The following is a 25,361-nucleotide window of genomic DNA, read 5'->3' as shown; positions in this document are numbered from 1 at the left end:
GCAAAACATTTTGTTACAACTTTTATCTTACTGGTTGTCATCTAGGTGTACAGGTAGACACTAATGCTTATTTATTCCATATACATTGTGTGTTAATCATCATCTAACCTTCATCAGAGTGCACTTCGGGTCAGTTAAATTTGTTTTGGTTTGGTAGATCTGCTTTTAAAACCAGCAGACACACCATAGTACCTGATCTACTCAAAATCATGTAAACCTCTTTCTGTAACTCCCCATGCATCTGGAAACATTTTGGAGCAGTTACTATACTGTTATTGCCTAAGCTGTAGGGCTTGCATCTGGTTTTGCGGCACAGGATCTGACTTGGAATTATTGGCATTTGTACTTGGATTCATCTTGATCTTGGCCACTGGGCTTGCTAAATATGGTCTTGATCTCAACGTCCAACAACCCCTAAGACACAATATTGACTTGATCGCAGCTAGTCTTAGACTAATCTAACTAAATATGGCCTCATATAATGTTTCACATTGTTTGTGTAGACCAAAACTTGCTTACCCTAAAAGACATGAAGACAAACTTTAATAAGATTTGACTCGCTTAACTTAAGACAAAGCCTTGACTAGATGTTAACTAAGCAGTCTTGATTACAGCCAGTGCTATAATATTAACAATAAAGTTACATGTATATGTATAACATATTGCTGTACCTGTAATGTTTAGGTGCATGTATTAAAACCCCTTGACTTTAATACTCAAATAATTAAATCTGATGTAATTATGTCTGAGTGAAGAAATTAAAAAAGGAAAGGAAGGTAAGAGAAAGATGCAAGAGCACAGATTTGAATAGTGCAGACTGCTTTAATGCAAATGGATTTTCACTCACATGTGACTCAGTTTATAAATATGTAAATCATAAATCTGAAGCATTTAATTTGTTCAACTGACTTGAATTTGAGTGTTTAAGTGATTTGTAATTCAAAATAACACGCTGAAAAAAAATCAAGTTGTCAGACTGCCAAGAGTCTCCTCTCGAACTGTACTATTCAGGATGCTAGTATCAACACTCCTTAGACCTCCATTAACCATCACATAATCAGACAGATGTACAGTAATCTTTAACATGTTCCATTTTCTCGACGTTGTGCCAAATGGTACACAAGCACAAACATCCCTCTACCTTTAAGTATTAGGTTCAATCCCAAAGTTTTGATTAACAATGCATCTCAGCAATGCAACTTATAGCATTTTTTAAAATTCTAGCACAATGATCTTCATAAATAACACTTGATGCTCAGTGTTGTCTAAGATTTATTTCATAAAATTTTGAGATTTGGTTGAAACTTCTGTTAATGACATGTTGGTCTATTTCCACTATGACCGGCTGAAAGTGATCCATTAGTCCTCGGTTTCCTCTCTACCCAGAGATAGCAATGCAGAAGTGCTTTAATCCCTTAGTCCGTCCAGTCCTCTTGCTTCTCCACTTGTAGATTCGGCTTAAACAGATCAGCTTGTAAAATGTTAACTTTTATGCTAATACCGCCATCAATAGCATCAGACACATCCTCTAATATTGCTAACTAGGTGGGCTCAGTCAGTTCTCTATAGTTACTTAGCACAACTTTGACTGTATTGCCAATTTGTTGTTTACATTAGCTCTGAGCTGCAAGGTGAAACTAAAGCAAACAGTAGAAAAAAAAAACCTAAAACAGAACAAGTCTCATGTTACTGATTACAAATGGCATACATGATTTACGGTGTACATTTAATTTTTGGAAAGAATGAGACTCAGATGCTGAAAAACCTTCAAACCAATTTGTTGTCCTTAACCGCAACATAACATTTTAGATTCAGGATAAAGAGTAACGATTTCTTAGATTAGTGTCTTGTCATGCAATTTTTAACTAATTATATCAACAAATTATATATAAAACTGAAATCTTATAAAACAATTGGCTTACAGTGCACCATCACCTGATGTCCTGAACAACACTTATGCTGCTTTTAATTTAACTTGGAAGTGGGAAGTTGGAACTTTAAACTTAAACTGTAATTAATTTAGTGGATTTGAATCACAAGAACATGGACAGGAGTGTTTTGTTAGCAATCTAGCAAGTTAACAGAACACTGGTCATGATTTTATGATGTACTTACTTTCTTAAAATAGTAAACTGTGAGTGAGTTTAACTGATTAAACTTGTGTATGTTGATTAATCTAAGGTAATAGAAAATCTTTTTAAGAAGTGTAATTTTATTCAGTGTTGACAGAACATCATACGCTGAGTTGAGAAGACCTTCCTGGCCTTGCTCGAAAGAATTCCAGGTTTAAGGGGTCCATTTTCTAGATTTTCTTTCGTTTTAGGCTGCACATTCCAAGTTACAAGCTTTAGCTGATCACAGCATAAATACACTGCTGCAGATAGCAAGTAGTTGCTGAACACTGGTGCTTGTATGTGGTGCATGATTACCATGGAGAGCAAATGTGAAAATGTAACAATACTGACATCAAATTGTTTAAACATGCAATTGTGATCTCATCCTTACAGAGGTACCAACCATTGTGGTTCAGGGAGTGGGTAAAACATGAGAAAATTACATGCTTGATTATAACAAATAGATAAAGCAAAACATTTGCCATTTAGAGATAATAAAAATACCCCTGTGGGACCGGCACAATGACCATCGATCCTCCTCCTGTCCATCAGAATGTCCACAGTGTTTTGTGTTTCCCCATTTGTGCTAAAAATCCAAACTGTGCAACCATGCAAAACAGAGTGTAGTAATGAGCAAAATAAGAAACATGATCTTGTCATGATCTATCTATAAAGTCTATACAGCTTGAGACTGTTAAAACGATCAATATTTCACAATTACAAAAAAAAACAAAAAAAAAAACACCAAAAACTGTTTACTTATTTTGTTCACACAATATCCATAACATATTATCATTAATTCTGTAAACCTTCCATAATAGAGAGTCATAGTTTCGTTTTATTTTTTAGGCTCAATCTCTGGGCTTATGCTATTATCCCATATCTGAAGAAGTAATGTAAATGCTACTAAGCTTTGGACAAGACTTTCGAAGGAAGTTACAGCCAAATTAGCCCAAGTGCTCAGGTGAATAAAACACAAGTGATTTCTTAGTAATATTTCTTTTCCACTTCCTATTCAAAACTCCACTTTGCAAGCAGGGAATGTTTCATCCTGCATGGCCACTGTGCTGTTGCTTCCCAGCACTGTTATTGCTAGCTCTTTTTGTCGTTCATGTGTCTCTTGGTACCAGTCATGCATCGTCAGTGAATCAAAAGTGGGGATCAGAGTGACCTGAAAATAGAGAAGTTACAGTAAAATTGAATAAATCGGTAAACTCCCAACTTTCCATGTTTAGTTTAAGCTGAGTGGGTTGAAAATGATTAACAACATAACAGCAGAAAAAAGACAAATAAACAGTTCACGTTTAAATATTATACATAGAAACTAATTGACTTATTTGTTTGACATAATTATGTAACATTATAAAACGAAAATAACATTCTGTTCAATAAACTACATACAAATGCTAGCTAGAAAGGTTGCTAATGAGACTGATCAGGCTAACGAAAGGAATTTTAGTTACCTCAGGACAAGGCTGATATTGTTTCTACTAACAACAACCATAACCATGCCCGCATAAACATTATCAGAAACAAAATTTGCAAATGGATTCCACAGGCGCTTCATTCATTTTATACAGAAGCTAAACCATAACCAACCTGTATGTGTGGCCAGGCTGCCTTGCCTTCCAACAGAGATTCAAGTATGGGCCTCATGACAGAGTCCTTGTATGATTCTTCCCCACTTATTATGTAGCAGGAAGAGCGCACATGGCGGAAAAACTCCACATCAACTGTAGATGCCGCAAAACCAGAGGGTAGGTATGCTAGGTCCAGATAAAGCGATGTAGCACTTGACTTGTTACCCACTGAACCTGCAAAGATAGGAACTATTAATGTTTTGGGTTGACCTGGCTTTAAAAAAAAAATGTTATAAAGTTCCAGAATTCGTTTCTTACTTTCCAGGATATCCAATGCTCCACAGAGATTTAATTTTTCTAAGCCCAAAACCTGATTCAGCTCATTTAATTATCATTTATACACTCATCAAGCACCTTAAAACTGAACAGGAACCCAAGAACCCAACTGTGGCACTTTGCTAGTGCTGAAATTGGAACTTTCTATATCAATAATCTAATATGGTTGCCCCAAATCCTCCTAACACCATTCCCCCAATGTTTAGAGTGATGGAAGGCATAGAAGAATAACGAAATGCTCGAAACTGGAGGATCTCCAGGATAAGTTAACAACATTATTATTCCAAAACCTGACACATACTGTGGAATAAAACAGGAGTGATGCATACCTGATGGTGGTTTTGCACTTCCTGATAATGGTCTTGCATTGCCAATGGTACTCCGTGACACAGACTTTGTATCCAAGCTTGATGATGACCTAAGTGTACCACTTGTTGCCTGAGAACCAGGCTTTGTCTTGCTGCTTTGTGCTGAAGTATTCACAGTAACTAGCTTTTGTGTGCCAGAACCTGTGGATTTTTTGACCTTCGGAGCTACATTCTTCGAAGACTTTCCTTGGGAATCAGCTTCAGGGTCAACCATGCAGGCACCAGGCTGAGGTGGGAGGGGGGGCAAGTCCTTCATTGGTGCTGGAGGGGGATCTGGAGAGGAATGTGATGCATCCATGTGAAACAAGTGACTGCTGGGATGATCATGTGGATGATGGGGTGGGAAAAGGTCAGCTGACTCATCATCAGAATCCAAGTCTTCACTAATTGAAGGACACTCTCCGGTAGCTGGAGGGACATCGGAGTCTGAAACTGTAGGAAGGGAGTCACTGAGTGAGGTTGGTGTTGTCTCTTGGCCTTGTGGAGAACAACAACCACTGTTAATTTTGCACTGCGAAAGTGAATTAGTAGGCTCTTGAGACTGATCACTCTCAGGCGAGAACTTGTGATCACCTGAGCTCGGTAAACCTGTTTGGTTGTCTGAAGATTTGTGGTGCTCAAATTCACAAGGTGACACCAAACAAAGGTCGACATCATGAGGCGGGATATCTGGGAAAAGACCTTGTGGGCCAGAGAGATGTTTCTCAGACCCATCACAGTTTTGTTCACTATTATGAAATGTTCTTAAAGGCAAAGACATATGTACTTTCAAATCACTTTCTTCCAAATGTCCATTGGTGTATAAGCCGTCCTCAGTCTGACCAACAGAGGGGATTACTTGCTCGATAGAAACTGATAGAGAATGATCAACTTCAGTTGAGTGTGGAGAACCTTCCTCAGCAGGTAGGGACGTGACTCCGGATGAGGCATCTGGGAGTATGTCCTTAAAAGATGTAGAATTTACAGTCGGATGACTTTTTGAGCTAACCGCCTCATGAATATCTTCAAGACCAGTGCCCTGATGATTATTTTCCGAAGACTGACAGTTTGCTGGAGAGACCGTTTCAAGGACTTCATCAATTAATCTGTGCTCCACTGGTGTGAGATCAAAATTGACACTCTTCTCACTTTTTGGTGTCTTTACAAGTGGTGAAGGAGATCCCAGGGCAGAAATTGAGGCAGAGGGTGTCTCTGTAGACCGAAATTTCTCTGGAGTTTCTGCCAAATCTGTTTCACCTTGTGCTCTGTTCAACTGAAGCTGATTGTTTTCAGCTTGCTCAGTGCCTCCAGCGGTAGAATCTAAACAATTCCCCTCTTCATCCAAAATTTTATTTTCTAATTGTAACTTCTCAAAGTCTGCAGCAATTTCCACTGCCAACTTTGGATCAGTGTTTGGTTTTAGATTGTGCTCTTCATTGCTCTCCGATTTTGACTTCATCCCTTTAGATAAACTATCCTTTTTAGTGATTGTCAAGTCTTTCTTTAATGTCCCATTCTTGCCTGATGACTTTCTCACACCGTGTATCACATCAGATGATATACTTCCAGATGCTTTCTTTGCATCCTTAACAATTGGTTTAGTTGTCATTTTCTTTTCCTCTGGTTTAACCTCCTTTTTAATCTCCTTCTTTATTTCAGGTTTAACATCTTTTTTAGGTTTGGATCCCAAGTCTTTTTTCACAGGTTCCTTCTTTTTTTCCACATTTTCATCTTTTTTAGAAATACTTGTCGAGGGTCGCTCCTCTTTCTTCTTCACTTCTTTTTTCTCCTCTTTTAATGGTTCCTTTTTAACCAACTGCTTTTCAGGCTTAAAGATTTTCTGTTTCATGTCATCTTTTGGCTTAGTTTTTTCATCCACTTCTTTACTTTCTTTTTGGCCAGTTTCACTTATAGATTTGGCTTTAAGTTTAGTGTCTTGTTTATTTGTGTCAGCTCTGCTTACTTTGTCTTTGATGAGCGAGGCACTCCCGGGTCTTGGGTCTTTGGTGAGAGATTTAAGGCTCTCTTTGCTCTCTGTACGCTTTGGTTGTTTATCAGGTTTAGATGATTCTAGATCCTTTAAACTTACCACTGGGTACTTAAGAAAGTTTAGATGTTTCAACCGCTCTAACCCATCAAATATCTTTGCCTGTGGCGTACAACCAGGGAAGAGAGCGCGAACAATTTTTTCCTGAGGGCTAGCAGGATGCCAAACCAACAATGCACATATTGAAACCAGGCAGGGTAAAGGAATCTCTGAACCTTTTCCACTGGAGGCACCACTAGGCCATTTTTGCATAAAAGCTTCTAGTTCTTTACTACCTTTCACTGGATTAAGAACATACAGTTCCAAACGGCCAACTCCCATCTTCTGAAAAAGAATCAGTGGTTCAATATTTGGGCTGTTAGGGCGACTGAGGGATTCTGGAGAGATAGATAACCTGTCTAGATGCTGTAGTGTAAGTGAAACCTGATCACAGCCACGCAAGACTTTAGGGTCAACTTGGAGTGTCTTAAGTCTTTCAGGAGCATTGAGGAACACAACCCCGATTTCAGGAGAGATTAAGTTCCTTTGCCATTCTTCATTACTCTGGGAGCCAGCTGAATCCTCTTCTTCTTGCTCTGCCGTCTTTCTCTGAAGGAAGCTGTTCATACCTGGCAAGTTATCTGCACCAATGTGTGTCATCAAAATGGAGTCCACTCTGTCTAAATGTCTCACCAGTTTCCAAAAACAAGAGCGCAGATTAGAGCCACCATTGACCAAGATGTTAAAACCATTCACTGCAAAGAAGGCAGAGTCTCCTCTACCACCAGGAAACACATAGCAGCAGGGACGGGACAGTTTTAGAAATCCAACTGTGCTAGGAGGCTCAAGGAGCTCAAAAGCCAAACGAGGTTCAAGAGACTCAGAAAGATACTCTGTAAACTCCTGCAGACCTTCCATCTCGGGCAGCACTGGTGCTGGGTTGGTCTTGATTTCAATAAAGTCTTGCAAATTGTGCTTTTCCAACATAGAGCTCTTCCATGATCCAGATATGGGGCAACTGAGTGTGAGGCTTGCTTTTTGTGTAGGGTCTGCCGAACTTAACATTTCACCAATCTGCAGTAAAATAAAATTTTTTTTTTTTTTTAAGTGAATTAAACAAAGAAATCAATCAGGTATTAAAACATAGACAAGAAGTCCTCACCTCTTCATGAGCAAATATCTGTATGAAGTCATTGAGTGAAAAGCACCCAGTTTGTAATACAAGATCACCAGAGTCTTCTACACACTGTCCAGCCAAAATCAGCAGCTTGTGTTGGGACACATCAGTAATAAGACGACGTACCTTAAAAATTAAAAAATTAAAAATAAGCTTAATTACAACACATAATGTGATGGCCAGTTCATGTGTGAAAATGATTTCTTATGCTCCCAGAACCACTCTTTAGCAGTTTTAGAGTCCTGGAATACACCTGTGTCTTCAGGAAAGGAAAACTCCATACATGGTCATTCATTACGTATATATATATATAATTATTTAACTTTTTATTAATTTTATTTCCACAAAAATGATGCTAAGCCTAAGCTTGAGAAAATGAAGCAACGTTAGAACCCCATAACACTGCCACCAGTGTACAGTGGTCACTATGCATGACAGAGTGCAGTGCTTCATGCACTTCCCTTCTTACCCTGACATGTGGTTACATTTATGGTCACCTAAATAAGTCAAAGTAGGTTATAGTCAGAACAAATCTATTGATAGCAAAGAATTTTATAAAAAATGTGTATAAGTCAATTAGCTTAACACTTTAAATTGGTAAGGAAGTGAAACAAAAAAAAAAATCAGAAAGTTCAGTTTATCAAAAAAAGGCACAATTACTGTGATTAATAAAGTGATCTGTTTTTCATTTTACACAAAGTTATTACACATGTAATGCTTGTTAGTTAAGAAGACTCCATAAAAATTTAATACAAGACACAAATTAAGGACTGGTGATGTCTGACCTCTGAACACACTAAACTGTGGGACGGGTTCACAACCACCTGGGTCTCCAGAACATCTCCATTGTGCTGCAGTGTCCTCTGACCTGTGACAGAGAGAGTAGGAGGAAGGTGGGGGATTCATTAGTTTGTCAATTATCAAAATCATTTGTTGCAGCCTTCCTTAAAACATGGAACAATCATCTAATTAACATAAAGAAAAAACACACAAATGTTATATTGATGCCATCACTGAATGAAAAACTATTATTTACTAAGTATTTAAAAAAAAAAAACATTGCTTTCTCTATTCGTTCTCTGGAGAACCCTGTTTGTGAAGGCCTGACTTTCTCCTTCATTGTTTAGATTGCAATTTTGCTCTCTATTGCTGTGTGTTGGGGGGTGGGGGGTACAAGCACACTCAACAGGGATGCATAACAGCACTTGTAGAAAAACACCTGAGCTAGAAATAACCGAGTAGAAATATTGCCCCTAAGGCTCTAACAAAAGCACATAAAAAGTTGTTGATGTCTTTGTTACTAAGAGGCAAAATTCTGAAAGGGAAATTAATAACACCAGCCATGCACTGCCTTATCACAGCACCCAAAGAACAACAGAAAAATCCAACTGGAAATTCTCTTATTTTATATCACATTCTATACCACTACTCTGGCAAATTGTCTAGAAAATCTCTTGCAATAACAAATGAGCTTGTTCTAATAAGTTTCCTTTTTTTTTTAGCAACAGTTCATTCACATGACCTTGAATAGTGCACAATGTGCACTACGTGGGCAATTAAATAGATTGTCATACTTTTGAGTAAATTTCACATTACATTTGGAAACCAAAAGATTTGTAAAACATGCTCATTAGTGCATTTATAATTTGTTCTCCCAAAATTACTGCACAAAATGACAATGCATTTCAATTCACCCATCACCAGACAGGAGTCCTGTCCTCCAATCAAAAATAAAGTCACACGTCACTTTGTTTGCCAGCATGAACAAAAAGTGACCTTGAACATGATAGCACACATGATAGGAAACAGCTTCTTCCTTCCTGTACAATGACACACTGCTGTTACAACATCGGTGTGAATCAGATATGTCATGTATTTAAGCCTAAAATTATACTTAAGGCAGTTTATGTTGTCGCAGTGAACTTTAAAAGGTAACTGTTCCTGCTAATGCTAATACTCTGAGAAGCTCTGTTAATTTCACGTCAGCTCTGAGTTAGGCGAGTGTTTTGGTTTCGCATTTCCAGAAATTACCTTTAGCCAAATGCAGCATTTATTTTATTACATTTAACTAAAGGAATAGATAACATTTAGAAGTGACTCTTGAAAATTGTTTAAAAAATTGTAAAACTGTAATAATAATAATTTGAAGCTTACATAGATAATTAACTAAGTCAATTATTATTAAAAAAAATATCAATAAATCAAAACAATAAAATTATTAATACTTTAAAAATTAAAAACACACAAGTAACATATTTAGAAAATGTATTTAAAATGTTAAAAAAAGTATAATTATGTCAGCAATTGTGAAATACTAAGTTTGTTTTGAAACTTTAAAATATTGAAAAAAATGCAAAATACATTTTTTAAGAAACTTGTAAAACTATGAAATAACACTAAAAAGGCTACAACTTTGTACAGCACTTTTTTTTAATACAAACTATTTAATATGTTATTGATGTACCATAAATAAATATATACATGTGTATCATAAAACGTACAAGACAAACATTAGGAATCAAACCTAACTTATAGTGCTAAGAAAGCTTTTTTAGGTTTTTTATGGATTGTGTGAATATTTAATTTTCATACCACAGTGTTGTATACAATACTGCATTCTGATTGGTCAGAAGGTCTTGATTCATTATTGAAAATTGTTAAAATGATCAAACTTAATATTTTTATTGCTAACACGAAAACTGCACTTGGTTTTGGTTTTATTACCATCAAGAAAGAAAAAAAAAAAGATTGTGAGAAAAAGATTGATTATACCTGCTATAATGTAAGGAAGAGTTTGTTTTGTGGATATTCCACAACATTAAATACAATGGTTTACAGGTAAAAATTAAGACACGCTGCTCTTTAATTACTTTAAACTGTAATGGAATTGCTGTGGCATACAAAGAACGACAAACTTTGATTCATGCTGTTGAAAATGATTAACTCTGATATAGTAACAGTAAATCTGCTTTATCACTCCACATAGACACTGATTCATTTCCTAGAACAGCACGAGTATTTTACTTTGTCTCATTAGTATTTGATGCAATGTGGGACAATGCAGTCACAGCTGTTTTCATTAAAAAGCAGCACAGGAAGTTTTAACAGAAGCAACAAACCCCTGAGGTGTAACAGGACACTCTCTCACACTCACACACACACCTGAAACTAAGCAGCAGTGTTCAAAAGCAGGAGTGAAATAAGTGATAAACTGAATAAACATGTGAGCGAATCAATAAACAATTAAAAGCCCATATTAGGGCAGAGTGATTCGCTGTGTGTACCGCTAATTCTAGCTCAAGCCAAACACTCACACAGAAACTCATGACCAGGCCATCTGGTTAAAATTTCAGTCAATAATCAAGTTCACAATTTTTCCACGAGAGTCTGACAGTAAATCGATAAAAGGGTGGGTTAGAAAGATGAAAGCCTGCGAGGTGAGTTCACTTCTAGAACACAAGCCAAAGATTTGGGGAGAAAAAGAGAGAGAGAGACAAAGAGAGAAAGAGAGTGAGGAAAGGCTCGTTCTCCTGTTTCACCAGAGTGAGTCCTTTTCACTCCAGTCCTCTGTATATGCACCTTGGCTGAGTGCAATGACCTTAAAGTGACATATTTTTGGAAATAATCTAAAATAATCTGGTGTTTGCAAAAGTAAATGTTTCACTTTGTTTGCCATAGCAGCATGTGTATTCCAAAAACTGATTAGATTTAATTCTGAAAATAAATTAAATAAAATTCCCCTATTTTCCTCATAATTTTCTACTGGCAATTTCTTACCACAGCTACCAACGAGGGAGGGTGAAGGCTTATGTGCACTTCCTTGGGGACATATAATGTAAACATTGCACTACAGGACAGAAATGAAATAACACTTCATCGTTATTCAGATCTATCGCCATCTATGGAGTTTTGTGGGCGGAGCTAAATGTGACATCAGCTGTGCTGGGAGTGTGATTAGTGAAGAAAAAAACTTTTTGAAGTTTTTTTTATTCTTTTGTTCTGATATAACAGAAGTTTACATACAAGTAAACCTTTAAAAACAAACAAAGAAAAATGAAGACGTGTGAGTGTGTGTGTGTGAGTGTGTGTGTGTGTGTGTGTGTGTTTGGGTAAAAAAAAAAAAATCTAACACAATGCAGGTTCTTAAAAGAGAGTGTAAATGAAAGACTGAGGAAGACAGATGGTGTGCGTTTGTGTGTGTGGAGAGAGTGATGTCTCTGACGTTATGCATTCCTCAGCAGCTGCTCGCCTGTTACTCAGCCTCCTGCCTAAATGTGACGAGGACCGTACAAGCACACACACCCACACACACACCCACAAGGATCCTCTGTGTGTCTCAGGAAGTCTTACAGACTACAGGAGCTCTAGAGGGACTAGTGCACTAAATAATAAGCCATACTGTAACAATCATTTAATAACTGGTATGTTTATTCTTTGATAATGTACATAATCAAAGCTAAAAACAAGGTTTAATTATTTCCCCTTAATGTAGTTTTATTGTAAAATAGTTTCTGGTATGTTATTTAAAGATTTTTTTATGAATTAATTTTGACAAAGCTTAACCTAGTTACTATACTAGGAAGCTTTTATACATCAAAGGCCATTTTTTTTGGTTTACATGATAAATCTGAAAAATCAGACAAACACTCCTGGTCCACCAAAAAATTGCACTGTGTTTTGATAATATGCATGAGAAGTACAGATTGACAGGAAATGTAAAAAAATCATTAAATATTTATTTTATAGTGTCAATCCATGGCTAGTTCAATTTGTTATTAATTAGCAGTACCGAAATAGACTTGCAGCATTTGATGTCCCGACAATTCTCTTGCCATTTTGTAAGTTCATGTTCTATATAAACAGGGCAGGCGTAGCTCAGTGGTTAAGGCATTGGACTACAGTTCAGAGGTTTTTAAGGTTTCAGGTTCGAACCCCATGACCACCAAGTTAACACTGTTGAGCCCTTGAGCAAGACCCTTAATCCTCAACTGCTCGTATGTACATTATAATGAGATAAAAAAAAATAAATAAAAAAAAGTTGCTCTGGTCTACTATTTAGGTGTCAACCAAATGTACCTAAATGTAAACTGATCAGTTAGGCTACCCTGAATTGTGAGTGTGCGTGCCCTGCGATGGATGGGTGTAACCCTAAATACAGGATAAAACTTTCAGCCAAAATAATCCTATTTGAAATGTCAGTCATACTGTATAACGCTCATCCCTGAAAAACACATACAAAAAATAGGGTGAAGGTTGCTCACATTGTGTTATGTGCACACTACCACATTGATACATTTTACAATTAGGTGATTATTGCCCTGCAGCTTGGTTAACTATGCAAATTTATTGGATAATTATTTCTTTATTTCTCCATCAATAGGGATAAACCGGTTAGCCCACTGAATAGCACATGATTTAACGCACACCATCTTTTTATGACTTTATTTCACTTTTTTTATGAGTCAGTGAACCTGACACCTTCAGGAAGGGCTCTAGGTATTTATGTCTTAGGTTAGTTTTTTTTCTCTCTCTTGAAGTCTGAGATAAGTGAGGAGGCAAACTAACTTGTTTTCGGATGTTCTACAAATGTAACAGATCATTATTTAATAAATAATAAATAAACCATTAATCATTAATTACTACTGTAATAGAAGAGGATTAAAAGACTTCACTTCACAATTAATTAATTATTATTATTTTTGACAACACACCCCATTTTTATTCCTAAACAGGAAATGCCATGTGTATAACTGGGGTTCTTTTCACTTTGACAAGCTATTATCCTTTTAAATCCCTTCGTACGTGGCCACTTTATCCAAAACGTGAGGTGTAAACGCCTCTGCATTGCAGCTGTCCCCTTGTGATCTGATCAGCCAAGACAGACGTAAACACCAGGTAAACAGAGCATCGGTGTCGTCGTCTTTCTGTACTCTGTCTAACGTTTTATATTGTATTTTTTCTTGAATTGTGTTTATTTTATGTAATACCCTCTTTCCCTTAGAAGCTGCAGGGGCTGATGATCTCTGCCATCCTGTTAAAGTGGATAATTTAAGTCGTGTGCCATGTGTTCACAATCCGGCATTAGACAGTGATTTAAAGGCGGGGAATGACAGCTGTACAGTCAGCTGCTCATATCTTCATTTCCGTTCTCTTCTCCAATTCCATTCCAATCTTCAAAACCATGTCCAATAGTTCCTAACCTCTGGGTTTGGATGTTTGGACAATTTAGCATAAATAGCATCATAAATAGTGCCTCAATATACGTATCTGAGGTAAATTATAATTTAATATTATGAGAAAAATTATAATTTAATATTATTACATATTTAATTATTGTTTTTTCATCATCATCATTATTATTATTATTATGTTATTACTAATGTCTTGCCAGCAGGTTGTTAGAAAACCAGGCTTATATCGTTATACACAACGTGTCAAAAATGTCATTTAGTAACTTCATTTTTTTTATATGTTTTTATCTTGACCATTTCACACTAACAAACTGTCGTGATAAATCCTTATATTCTGAAGCAATACCCATCACAAAGATCACAAGGAAATCCAGATCAGTTTATCACTTCACCTTTTATTAAAACCATTTTAGTGTTGCATCAGGAAACGTTTTTTTAGAAGCAGCCCACATTTTTTGCTGTCCAAAGTATAACCATTACATCATCAACTGTGGGTGATCATTACAGACTGCAGTGTAAAAATAACACTTTAAGAAGGACAGTGCAATTCTTCCTTATGGCCCTGAGAACCATAACAAAATCAGATTTCAAATTTAAATGTAATGTGTTGCTAGCATACGGTAGCAAAATTTAAAGAAGTACCCTCAGTTCTTATTTTAACCATGGCTATGTCAATAAGTTTTGCTGCCTGGATTGTCATGGCAACAAAATTATTCTGGCTCTAATCCTCTGACAAAACCACTTCCTGGTTTCACACCAGAAAGGTTTACGCGCTGGGAATGCACTAGAAGGGTGCATATGGAAGTTTTCAACTGCGCTTGTTTGAATAAAATGGTGATTCTGACGTGGTATGAGGCAGGAGATTTGTAATAAAGTGGTCAAATGTTTTGCCCATTTGGTGCAAACACAATGTTAATTCTAACTTTTCATAAATAGGAGGCTTAAGTTTTTTACATTTACATTCCTACCCTTTGTTTGGTAATCACCACTGAATTGACTTAGGCTTGTAATTGATTCAGAATGTTAATGCATTCACCTCAGTTTTTCCCTCCACTTTGCTGAAGCAAAGTTCTAACCACTGACTAGCTTGTGAAACTGCCCTTGAGAAACACACAATTCCTTGAGAGCTCAAGACTACTTGCCATGTGCAAACATCTGAAAACCACAAGGCTGTTTTGATTTTCTTCGTCTTGAATTTATTGGTCAACAAACAGTCCTTTTGATTGGAAAGAGAAAATCGTTTAGATTGAGCTGGCAAAGTGAAAAGCAAGGGCAGATTTGTCATCATGTCAACAACTTGCGCAATCCAAGTTTCTATTATAACCATTTAGGACTCTGGGACAACTAAATTATTTAAAGCAATGGTCAAAAAAAACAAACAAAGAAAGAAATTGCCAATATAGCCACAATAATATTTAATTAGAGTATGCAGGTAAATTTCTAGTGCCCACATCTTAACTAAATCAGACAAGCAGTAGCGAACACTCGTCTCTCCCACAGGCTCGTGGTTATTATAAAACTCTACACATTCAGGTTACTACTATGCAATTTAAACTCATTTACAGTGACCGCTGACCAAAAGCGTTTAAATCACTTTATAATTATCACCAATAAAAATATTTTTGAAGTCTTCCATTTCCATTGTTGGATTTTTTTTTTTTTTTTTCAAATCAATGTGCAACTTAAGACATCTATTTACTGCAAGAGAAAGGAAGGACACTGTATTGATGAATCGTCGAAGCGGGAAATTGGAGCCCGGAAAGGAATGAGAGCACCAGGCAAAATGTTACTGACATTAGTAAATGAAGGCGAGGCTTCAAGGGTGTCAAATAATAATACAGTCACTCACTACAGCTGACACTCGCATATAACACATATGGGAAAAGATGACTCCTAGTGAACCCTGATGAATTTTTAGCATAAGTGATAGCTCTCAGTATCATACACTGTACATAAGAATGAATAAAGGTTGCTGCAACTTAGATCATACCTTTGAGCTCCTCAGAAAAAAAAGCGGAGTGTCTGGAGACGAAGAGTTTGAGCTGCTCGTCCAAATTACAGGAGGACAGGTCCACATCCCAGGAGCGAATACCTACATCACAAAGAGAGAAACGAAAGAGACAAAAAGGTCTGTTAAAGCCCATTAAGTACACAGGGGTCAATCATTTATGCTCAGAGTTCCCTTTTGCATAGACACATTAGACCCAACATGCAGAAAAAGCAAACGTAGAGTCGGGCGTGTCCCAAACAGAGCAGAAAAGTGGCACAGACTTCATGTGTTTCACATTATTATTATTTGAAGACTTGGCTTCTCATACCCAATTTAATTTTCATATAGATCTGCAGTGTTTCTGTGAGGAAATTCCTAAAATACTTTGTTTGTTTATTTTTATTTTAACTTAAGGGTGGGATAATTATTTCAGTCCTGTCCAACCAGACATCTCTCATTTGCAGCAAATTTTTGGCTTTTGCTTTGGCAAAGGTAGTCTAGCAGCACTGTTTTTGCTCATCTTTTCCGAAGGAATAATTACAAAATGTTTTTTTGAAAACATCTCAAATATTTAATAGCTATGGGGTGCATAACAATGACCTTTATAAGTGGTTGAATTATAAAAGCTGTTATGTTAGCTAAAAGGATGAAATCCTCACCTTGATATGTTTAAATGTTTAAACTTGATTAAGTTCATTTTATTTCTGAGAGGACATAGGCAATAAATAACTTGATAAACTGATTGGAAAAGAAATAGTGATGAATTGACTTGTTCTGTAGGGAGATCTATATGCAACCTTTATAAAAGGAGGCTGCAGTGTCGATGCTTTTTAACATTCAGGTTTCTTGTGGTTTTGTTGTTTTTCGACAACACAAAGACAAAAAGTGACGGTAAGGGAATTATGGTTTATCACTGATATAACACCAGTGAAAACACAAATTAACTTGTTTTATAAATGTGACATGTTTGTTGATGTATATAAATGCCAGTCATTGCTGTTTTGCAAAAGGAATTATATACTTCAGGATATGCTGTTATACATAAATAACGAAGAGTTACTGCTACCACTCAAATCACTGATGGTATTCTTGTAAGACCCAACACTGCATGCTTTTTTCCTTATTTAATATAGCTATTGGACAACGTTTATTTATAGAACATGAATATAGTTGTGCATCTCCTACACCACATGATTCAGTGAAAGAATGGAGAAAAAAAACAAAATGGTTGTTAATTTAATCTCCTCATCACAATGATGAATGTGTTTCTAGTATATAAAAAATAATTCAACAATATTAAAAATCTTGCAGTTTTCCTTTTCCCCCACAGAAGAGGAAAAGATCCATGCTGCTCATCTTTCCGCTGGTTAAAATTAGCTCCAGGATGCTGTGGACTTGGTGTTTTGGACGTTTCTATATCCTGCCAGACTATGGCCTTTAGCACCCAGCAGGAGATAATGAAATGTAATTGTAAATGTGACCTCAGAGTGCAGAGTAATTACACTGGGAGTGTAGCGGGTGGAGCATACGCCATATCACTGGGCTTTTATCTCCCACAGTAAACATTTTTGCTGTGAATAAAGCACAAGTTGTATAAATGATTTAGCCAGGGGCCCGAGAGCACAACGACAGCCATTATAACAACCAGTCTGCTCTACCACTTTGTGTATGACTGGAACTCTGTTCACTGTAGAGAAAAAGACTAACACATGGCCCAGGCAAAATAAATAAATAAATAAATAAATAAATATCACACATTCATATTACATTCGATCGCCTTTAGCTTTAATTATTACAAGGCATTGTTTTAACAATCTTGCACAAAGATGCTGTGTTAATTTTTGCCTTGAAAGCCGAGCCACTATATAAAGTCTTCTCCAGCACATTGCTTTCAAGCCTACAAGCCTTTCAATGGGTCAGGACTCTATGGTAGACAATTCATGTGTGAAAATAATCTCTCATACTTAGAGAGGCACAATTCTGAAGAAAAGTTTAAAGAATCTTGGCATTGTAATTTTGGAATATTGCTGTTCCATCAGGAAAGAAAAAAAAATGCATTGAAGTAATAATCTGGTCATTCAACACATTCAGATAGTCAGCTGATCTCTTTTTATTGCCACATAACATTGCTCAATAATTATCCGAGTGCATGGTGAGCACCATGCAAGTCCAGGTAAATGAGCTGTTACTATAGAAACGCTAACGTATTAGACCATGCAGAATATTAGCAGCTGCACTACTGTCGAAGCCACAATACCAAAATCAAGACCCCCAGAAACCAATATTAGTGTACTATATGCCTACTCTACTGAGCTAGTGGAGGGCAATCTAAATAAAATACAGAGTGCACACCCACACGCACACATACACACACAAGCTCACATTTTAATTTATACCAGTACAGTTTAAAGAATATCTGTGGAAATCAGGTTCCTAAATGTGTTGATGTGGAGGTGTTTGGTCTACAAGCGAAAACATAGACATGACCTCATCTGTGTTTTTATTTACTCGAACATGTCAAGAAATGTGGGGGGAAAAAAAGGACAGGGCAGATGATGTCAAAGTAACTGAAAGTATTTGGCAGGGACATGTCTGGCAAACACACGCTGAGACAGTGACACATTTTCTATTTATTCACTTCCTGATGAGGTCACATTCTGTCTCAGGGGTGAGAGGTAACAACCCAAGTTCCACGGCAGCAACGCACAGAAGTAAAGTTAGCCTGAAAAAGAAATTCAGCCTGAAACTGACCATGTGTGTTTGGACATACACTCGCCAACATGGCTGTGGCTAGACAAGCAGCAATTCAGAGCAACTCCAGAGAAAACAAACAAAAGGTTTCCCCAAAAGATTAACAAATTCCTTGTTTCCTTCCAAAGCAAATGGAAGCCAACCTAAAGAATACTGAGAAAATCATGTAGAATACACTAAAATAGCATTTTTTTTATTTATGCAAATAATTACAATAGCACTTTCACCACAGATTTTTGAATTGTGATAAAAGATTAATAAAATTTGATTGCACTGTAAAAACAAAACAAAACAATAAAGCATCAGTTTAACTAAAGACATCACTTTAGCATGTTTAGTGAACTTCGCATGGATAGACCAGAGTTTATTTCATATTGCACATAGCAATTGTGTATACAAGTGTCAAATATTGCATCAAAAATTGCATAAACTTTTAAGTATGATTAATTATTCAGGAGAAAAAAAATTATCTTTAGTTGTAGATTTTTTGGGTCATGGTAATGATTCTAGATTGTTACATTTTAATACTGTGTTAATAATCACTTCTTTTTTATTCGGATGTCAGGCACAGAGGCCACACCTCTTTATCTGAAAATGAATGGCGAAGAGCAACTCCTCCTTTATTACGACTGACAGGGACATAAGCCATGCCTTCACCCTAACAAGGACATGACACACCTCTATCATTAGTATTTTGACAGGCAGAGAGAATACGCCTCCTTGACTGGGACTCACAGCTACAGAGGACATTTAGCCTTCATCAGGACAAACCACACCTTCATTCTTTAATACTGATATGCAGAGAGGCCATGAATTCTGTTGTCTTTATTGGAAATAAATAATCATGCTTTTCTTAATAGGAACCTCAACTAATGGGCAGCTCATTTACTCTGACCAACATGCCCAGATGCTACACAGCCTTTCAATACAACTACTGTGCAACTCAAAGAGACTACTATGAATGAAAGACAGAAGCCATGCCCCCTTCATTAGGTAGCACAGCGACTGAGGACATGCCTCCCCGACTACAGCTGACTGGCACACACAATGTGCACTTTACTGGGATTGAAGTACAAAAGGTGTTATATCTCCTTGACCGGAGCGGAAGCATGGAGGCCACACCTTTACTATGACTGTTTGGCTCAAAGGAAGATAAACATGAATATTTTAACAAGATTTTTTTAACCAGAAATAGTAGACAAAGAGTAGACATTAAATATTAAACATCAATTCCATGAAAGAGCAGGTTGACATTCAAATCACTGATCCTGTGAAAGAATGTAAAAGATTCCAAAAACCACAGTGGAACCAAACAGGAAACAGGAAACAAATAAACAACCAGCAAGGAAAAAAGAGCACATTTCATGGAGGATGAAGGCAGAAAAGCAAAATGATTAAATTAAAATCAACTGCTGCTTAAACCAGTGAAAGAATTCTAACCTGGGTGTAGACATTCATGCACAAATGAGATGCCGCTGCACATTAGCATCAGTTTTCACAATGCAAACACACAGCTGAGCAAACCGAGGTAGACGCCCTGCCCCCTGTGCTGTTCACTTGCATCCTTTTTTTTTCCGAGCATGCTGTTGAAAACCTCAGAATGCTTTAAAAGAACCAACCATACTGAAAGCAGGCTTCCTATAATTTTCTCTCAGGAAAGTATTTAAAAAAAATAAAATAAATAATTTTTTTTTGCAGTCCTGCTGTGCAGTTGCTGTCATTGCAAGTGATTTTTGTAAGTGATCTGCGCAACAGGGTCGACTGACTAGGAAAAGGAGGAAATGGTGGTCAGGTTGTAAAATAAAAAAATAAAAAAAGAGAATGTGTTCCTTAATTCTCCATCATACAGAACAGCAGGGATAAAGACTGAGTTTCAGAGGATGGGGAAAGAAAACAGAAACCGAGACGACGTTAAGGACATGAATGATCTGTGATATACACCCATGCTAACACACTCATGGCTTCCTCTTTACACACTGCTGGACTTTGAGCTGATAAATGAAGCACAATAAGGAAGCTGAATCTCCTGCAAACTGCACCATTCACATGCCTCATGCAGAGATGGTGGAATGATGTTTGGAATGGGCACAATTTAACTGACCAAATAAAAAAATGTTGTGTAAGCAATATGTTAAAATTCCCTCAAAAATGCTATGTTACTGCATAAACTATAAAAAATGTGCAAATAAAGTGATGCAAATGCACAAACTATAAGATGCATTTGAATAAACAATGTACACAAAAAGATTCTATGTAAACAATATGTTGTAATTGCATAAATAAAGTTACTGCATTGACAATGATAAGCCAATGATAAGCCAATGATAAGCCAACACAACGTAACTACGTGAAGCCGATGCGACTTAACTGCTTAAAACAATACGACATAACTGTGTAAAAAATAGAATGTAATTGTGTAAAAAAGTGATACAATTGTAAACATGTACTATATACTAACATCGTGTGTGCTGTGTCATAGGGAAGCTCAGGCAAGGCTGTGATCGATACAAAAGATAGATGCGATTCTCACGAATATGTTTTAGCAACATCCCTGCAGTATCAGAGCAGTCATACGCACTGTAGTCACAAGGTGGTGGTGTGTTTGTAAAATCCTCCCAACCATAATTTTCCACTAACATTCCCTGAACCCAAATCAATGGCAAACAGATGCCTTATTACCAGTACAGGAAATGGCATCTAAAATTTGCTTTCGCCTCTGGAGCAGGGTGTAGTGTGGGAGGCGGAGCTTCACCAAACATGGAGGACAAAGTCATGTTCTCTCGCTCGGATCAGCCAGAATGACGTAAACCGGCTGCAGTATTTATAGAAACAGACTTAATCTTCCATCTCTCTCCTTTTTCTTACCTGTGTCTTTTTCTCTAGCACATCTCTCCTCACTGCCATACTGACTATCTTACCCTCTCACATCTCTCTTTCCTTTCCTTTTCTTATTTCATTATCACTTTCTTTCCATCTTCCACTCCTTCAATTATGTCTATTTTTTGACACTATCTTTGTTCCTCTTTCCTCCCCGTGAGTCCCCTTACTGGTCTTTTCTTCTCTTCTTCTCTCTCTCCCACCCTCCCTTCATTTTTTTTATCTCTCTACATGTCTTTCTACATGTCGAGTATCTGTCACCCAGTCTCATCTTGCTCTCCCGCTCCTCTTTTCCTCTCTGTCTGTCTCTCATTGCCCCCTCTATATTAAGCTCTCTCTCATGTTCTAATCCATCCTGCTCCAACTTATTTCACTCCACCTATTTCTTCGTATTTTACTTTCCTTTTTGTAGCTACAGTGCTCTCTCCTTTATTTTTTCCTTAAAACCTCTGCACCCCTTTTCCCTTTCAGATTGTTTACTAGCTTCTCAGGTTAGGCAACAGAAATTCAGAGCTTGATGCACATTTAAACTTCAAAATAACATTTGATGAAAAACTGTCATATAACTCTTTTGTTTATAATGCACAGTCTACTTTCAGATGAACTTACAGACAAAAAAACTAAATGTCTCTGCCAGACGCCATAAACATTTTTAATGAGCGATTGGAAAACCAATAAAAGTCTAACTTTTGGTTGAGGGCGTGATCTTAGAAAGTGAAATGTTAGAAGATACAAATCATGAACTAATTCTTTCTTTTAGTTCGTATTAATGCAGTTAAACTAGCTAAATACTATGCTATATGTTTTTACATTACATTAGTAACATCTGATCCGAGCTAGATACAATACTGCTAACAAAAAAATACAGTACAAACAATCGCCTCAGATAATTCCACATACCATCTTAAGGAGCTTGTGTGATGATGTTGCTGCAGTTACATGTAGTCTTATAAAGACCTTTTGTTAAATGCATACAGAGACCAAGAAAAAATGCTTGTAAGGAAGTAACAGAAATCGTGGTGCCTCTAGTAAGTAATAAGTTTGATTGCTTTGCAAATCAAACAAAAGAAAAACAGATTAGTGTGAATCTTATTCATGATTAACTACTTCACTTTACAAGACATATATCAATTAGCCAAAACACCATCAAAAGCTGAACTGAACAATACCAATCACCACATAAATAAACAAATAAGTAAACTGGTGACAGGATCATGGGCACCCAGTGTTCACTTATACCCACGGGGCCCAAAAACCAACTTGTCCAGTCCTTCCCACAAAAAAAAAGTCAAGTCAATGCAATGGAAACTGCACTGTCATGATAAAAAAGCACCAGAACACCTAATGCACAACAGCTCACAATACACAGGACCCAGCAGGCAAAGCGCCCAGGGCAGATGACTTGGTCTGCAAACACTCTCACTCATACCCACGGGGTAGTGTTCACTCAAACCCACGGGGCCCAAAGACCAGCTTGTCCAGTCCTTCCCACAATGCAGTCAAGTCAATGCAGTAGAAACCGCACTGTCATGATAGAAAAGCACCAGAACACCTAATGCACAACAGCTCTTAATACACAGGGCTCAGCAGGCAAAGTGCCCAGGGCAGATGACCTGGTCTGCAAACTCCCCAAATCCCAATCCGATCAGGCAATGGACAAACATTCAGACCTATGGAGGCCCTACGCCGCAACCCGCAGCGCCTGAACAATCTGCTGCCAAAGTCCTGATGCCAAACAACACATTACACCACCAGAGGTCCTGTGGAGCCACTCCCCAAGGGGCCAGAGCTGCCCTGGTTTTCACAAAAGGAAGCAAAACCGAGGTGTTTTTAATGTTTTGGCTGATTAGTGTACATATATCCTACACTACTTTTTATTAGAATCAAAAACAACGTTTCTCCGGCCACACCCAACCTGACCCAGCCTGCTAGTGGGAATGTCAAAGTACCCTGGTTTCAATTATTCCTTTCATCATCTGGTAAAGGTTACTCCAAGTTTAAATGATTTGTTTTAAACCAATTTCATTAGAAAATTACAAAAACAACAGAATTCATATGACTTGCATTTTAGAACTGTTCTGCATGAAAGCTGTGGTCTACCACATGGTTAAAATTATATTCAAGCGACCCAGCTTCAGCGTTCCTGCTGTTCATTATAAGAACAGTGGAGTCGAGGGGAGGACACGTCGACTCAGCAGTTTCCTGTCAGGACTCTGTGTAAAATGATGCACTGCACATATAAACCATGTTTTCAGATGTGCATGTTACGTTATTAAGGATATATATAATAAATAATAATTTAATATTTATGCCAAACTATGAAATTGTTTCAAAATAGTTTGAGAGCCATCATTTGACACATTTCCTGAAACAGGAAAAAGAGGGATGGTGTGTTGATGTGCTTGCCAAAACAGCCAATAGTATTTGAGAGACTCCACACCTCTACTCAAGTTCAACAAGCCTGTCTGCAGTATAGCAAACTAGCTAAATATAGTGAAAAGCAACATGAATAAAAGTCCTTTTTTTTTTTTTTTTTGCTGTGTAGGATTTCTCAATGCCACCTTCACCCACGCCCAACCTCTTTAACCATGACAAGATCCTAGATGTTGAGATTTGTTTTTGGAGATATGCTGCATGTGTGTGTGTGTGTGTGAGCTGCAAATTCAGTGTCAGCAATGGGGATGAAAACAAAGAGCCACAGGGTTGTCATCAAAAGCCATGTGACGTGTCTGAGAGATTGAGAAAGAGATACGGATGACTCTTACTAATGAGGAAGCCCTGACAGTGTACGAGGGACAGATTAGAGGTTGTACCTTCTCACGCAGAAGAAACGGCGCATAACAAACGCCCCTATCTTCCGAATGTATAACCTCTAACTGTTTATTCTTTAACAAGCAGTGCTTTGGAATACGAATAGCGTGTAGGAAGACAGACAGGCAACAACACACTGATATACCATGTGTACTGATAGTCAGCAGCTACTGTAAAGCAAGACACAGCACCAGGGGCGGGACATACACGCTCCAGAGAGCTTAATTAGATAAACAAGACTAGTACAGGATGAATCATCAAAAAAATAAATAAGTCGAATAATAAATTATTTGAGGAAATTATTTTATAAGAGCTTAGAATGCAAAAATATCCAAATATTTTTAAAAAATCTAAATAGAATAGATTACAATCATATCAATGAACTGACAGCCACAAAAAAATTCTGCATCACCAAGGTTGTTTTCCTGGACCAGCATGTCTTAAAACCATAACTATTTTGCAATGCATAATACCCTGAAATTTCCTTGAAATCAGTTAGTTTCATTCATTCCCTCCTGAAACAAAAGTCCAGCCAAAACATTTTATTCCTTCTCACAGACTGAACACCAAATCATAAACAGAGATGACTACAGAGGGTAAGAGTAGTGTTTTCTATAGTCTATAAAAACTAATGCATTCTATCTACAGCTCCACACTCAGTCTGGCCTGTGGTATGTACAGTACAGTATGTGCACTACACAGTGCGCCCTACGACAGCGCTTCTGCTTTAGTGCCCTAGTCTCAAATAAAGACAGTTTAGGATTCCGCCAGCTATCTCAGAACGAGTGTTATCTTTGGGGCATGTCTGTGTAAAGCCAAAAAGGTCTTACATCCTATTAAAAATGCAAAATGGAGCCGATGTTGTTTTGTAAGTGAGCCTAAACTCTTCACTGCCCATCACCTGTAAATCGGATCAAACCCAAAAAAAACAAAAAAGCCTTGCTGCCTCCTGACTCCCTGCAACGATTTATCAGGAAGAAAACAGCAACTTTACCTCGTTCAATCTCCGAAACTAGGTACTCCACAGAGCCGTCAGCGGTGTGCTCCCCGACCACGACCAGTAAAGAATATTTATCACTGCTAAAACCGGGATGGGATGAAGTTGCGCTGGCGTTTTCCATCCTGTTCACTCCGTCGATGCGCTGCGACGCCATGTTGAGA

At 37.4% G+C, this 25,361-nt stretch overlaps 1 protein-coding gene across 1 annotated transcript; it reads right to left on the bottom strand.

Annotated features, from left to right (window-relative positions):
* Window positions 1–802: 802 nt before the first annotated feature.
* map1sa (microtubule-associated protein 1Sa) lies at window positions 803–25,361 on the bottom strand. The gene is made up of 7 exons (XM_053513283.1): window positions 25,195–25,361; window positions 15,762–15,863; window positions 8,366–8,448; window positions 7,566–7,706; window positions 4,360–7,477; window positions 3,714–3,928; window positions 803–3,285 (listed from the first exon to the last, which is right to left on the bottom strand). The coding sequence occupies exons 1-7, from the start codon at window positions 25,352–25,354 to the stop codon at window positions 3,130–3,132; spliced, it is 3,975 nt and encodes a 1,324-aa protein (XP_053369258.1). The 5' UTR covers window positions 25,355–25,361; the 3' UTR covers window positions 803–3,129.

This window comes from Clarias gariepinus, chromosome 15 (genome assembly GCF_024256425.1).
Source record: "Clarias gariepinus isolate MV-2021 ecotype Netherlands chromosome 15, CGAR_prim_01v2, whole genome shotgun sequence".
In the NCBI taxonomy this organism is placed as follows: Eukaryota; Metazoa; Chordata; class Actinopteri; order Siluriformes; family Clariidae; genus Clarias; species Clarias gariepinus.
The sequence above is the reverse complement of the archived record's forward strand: the minus strand, read 5'-3'. Positions and strand labels throughout refer to the sequence as shown.

Bases quoted from the DNA above. Each gene is read 5' to 3' on its own strand.
- map1sa (XM_053513283.1), bottom strand. From the start codon at position 25,354: ATGGCGTCGCAGCGCATCGACGGAGTGAACAGGATGGAAAACGCCAGC. The intron at 7,478-7,565 runs GTGAGGACTTCT...ATTTTACTGCAG, and splicing joins AGATATTTGCTCATGAAGAG to ATTGGTGAAATGTTAAGTTC. The intron at 3,286-3,713 runs GTTGGTTATGGT...CTCTATTTTCAG, and splicing joins CAGCCTGGCCACACATACAG to GTCACTCTGATCCCCACTTT.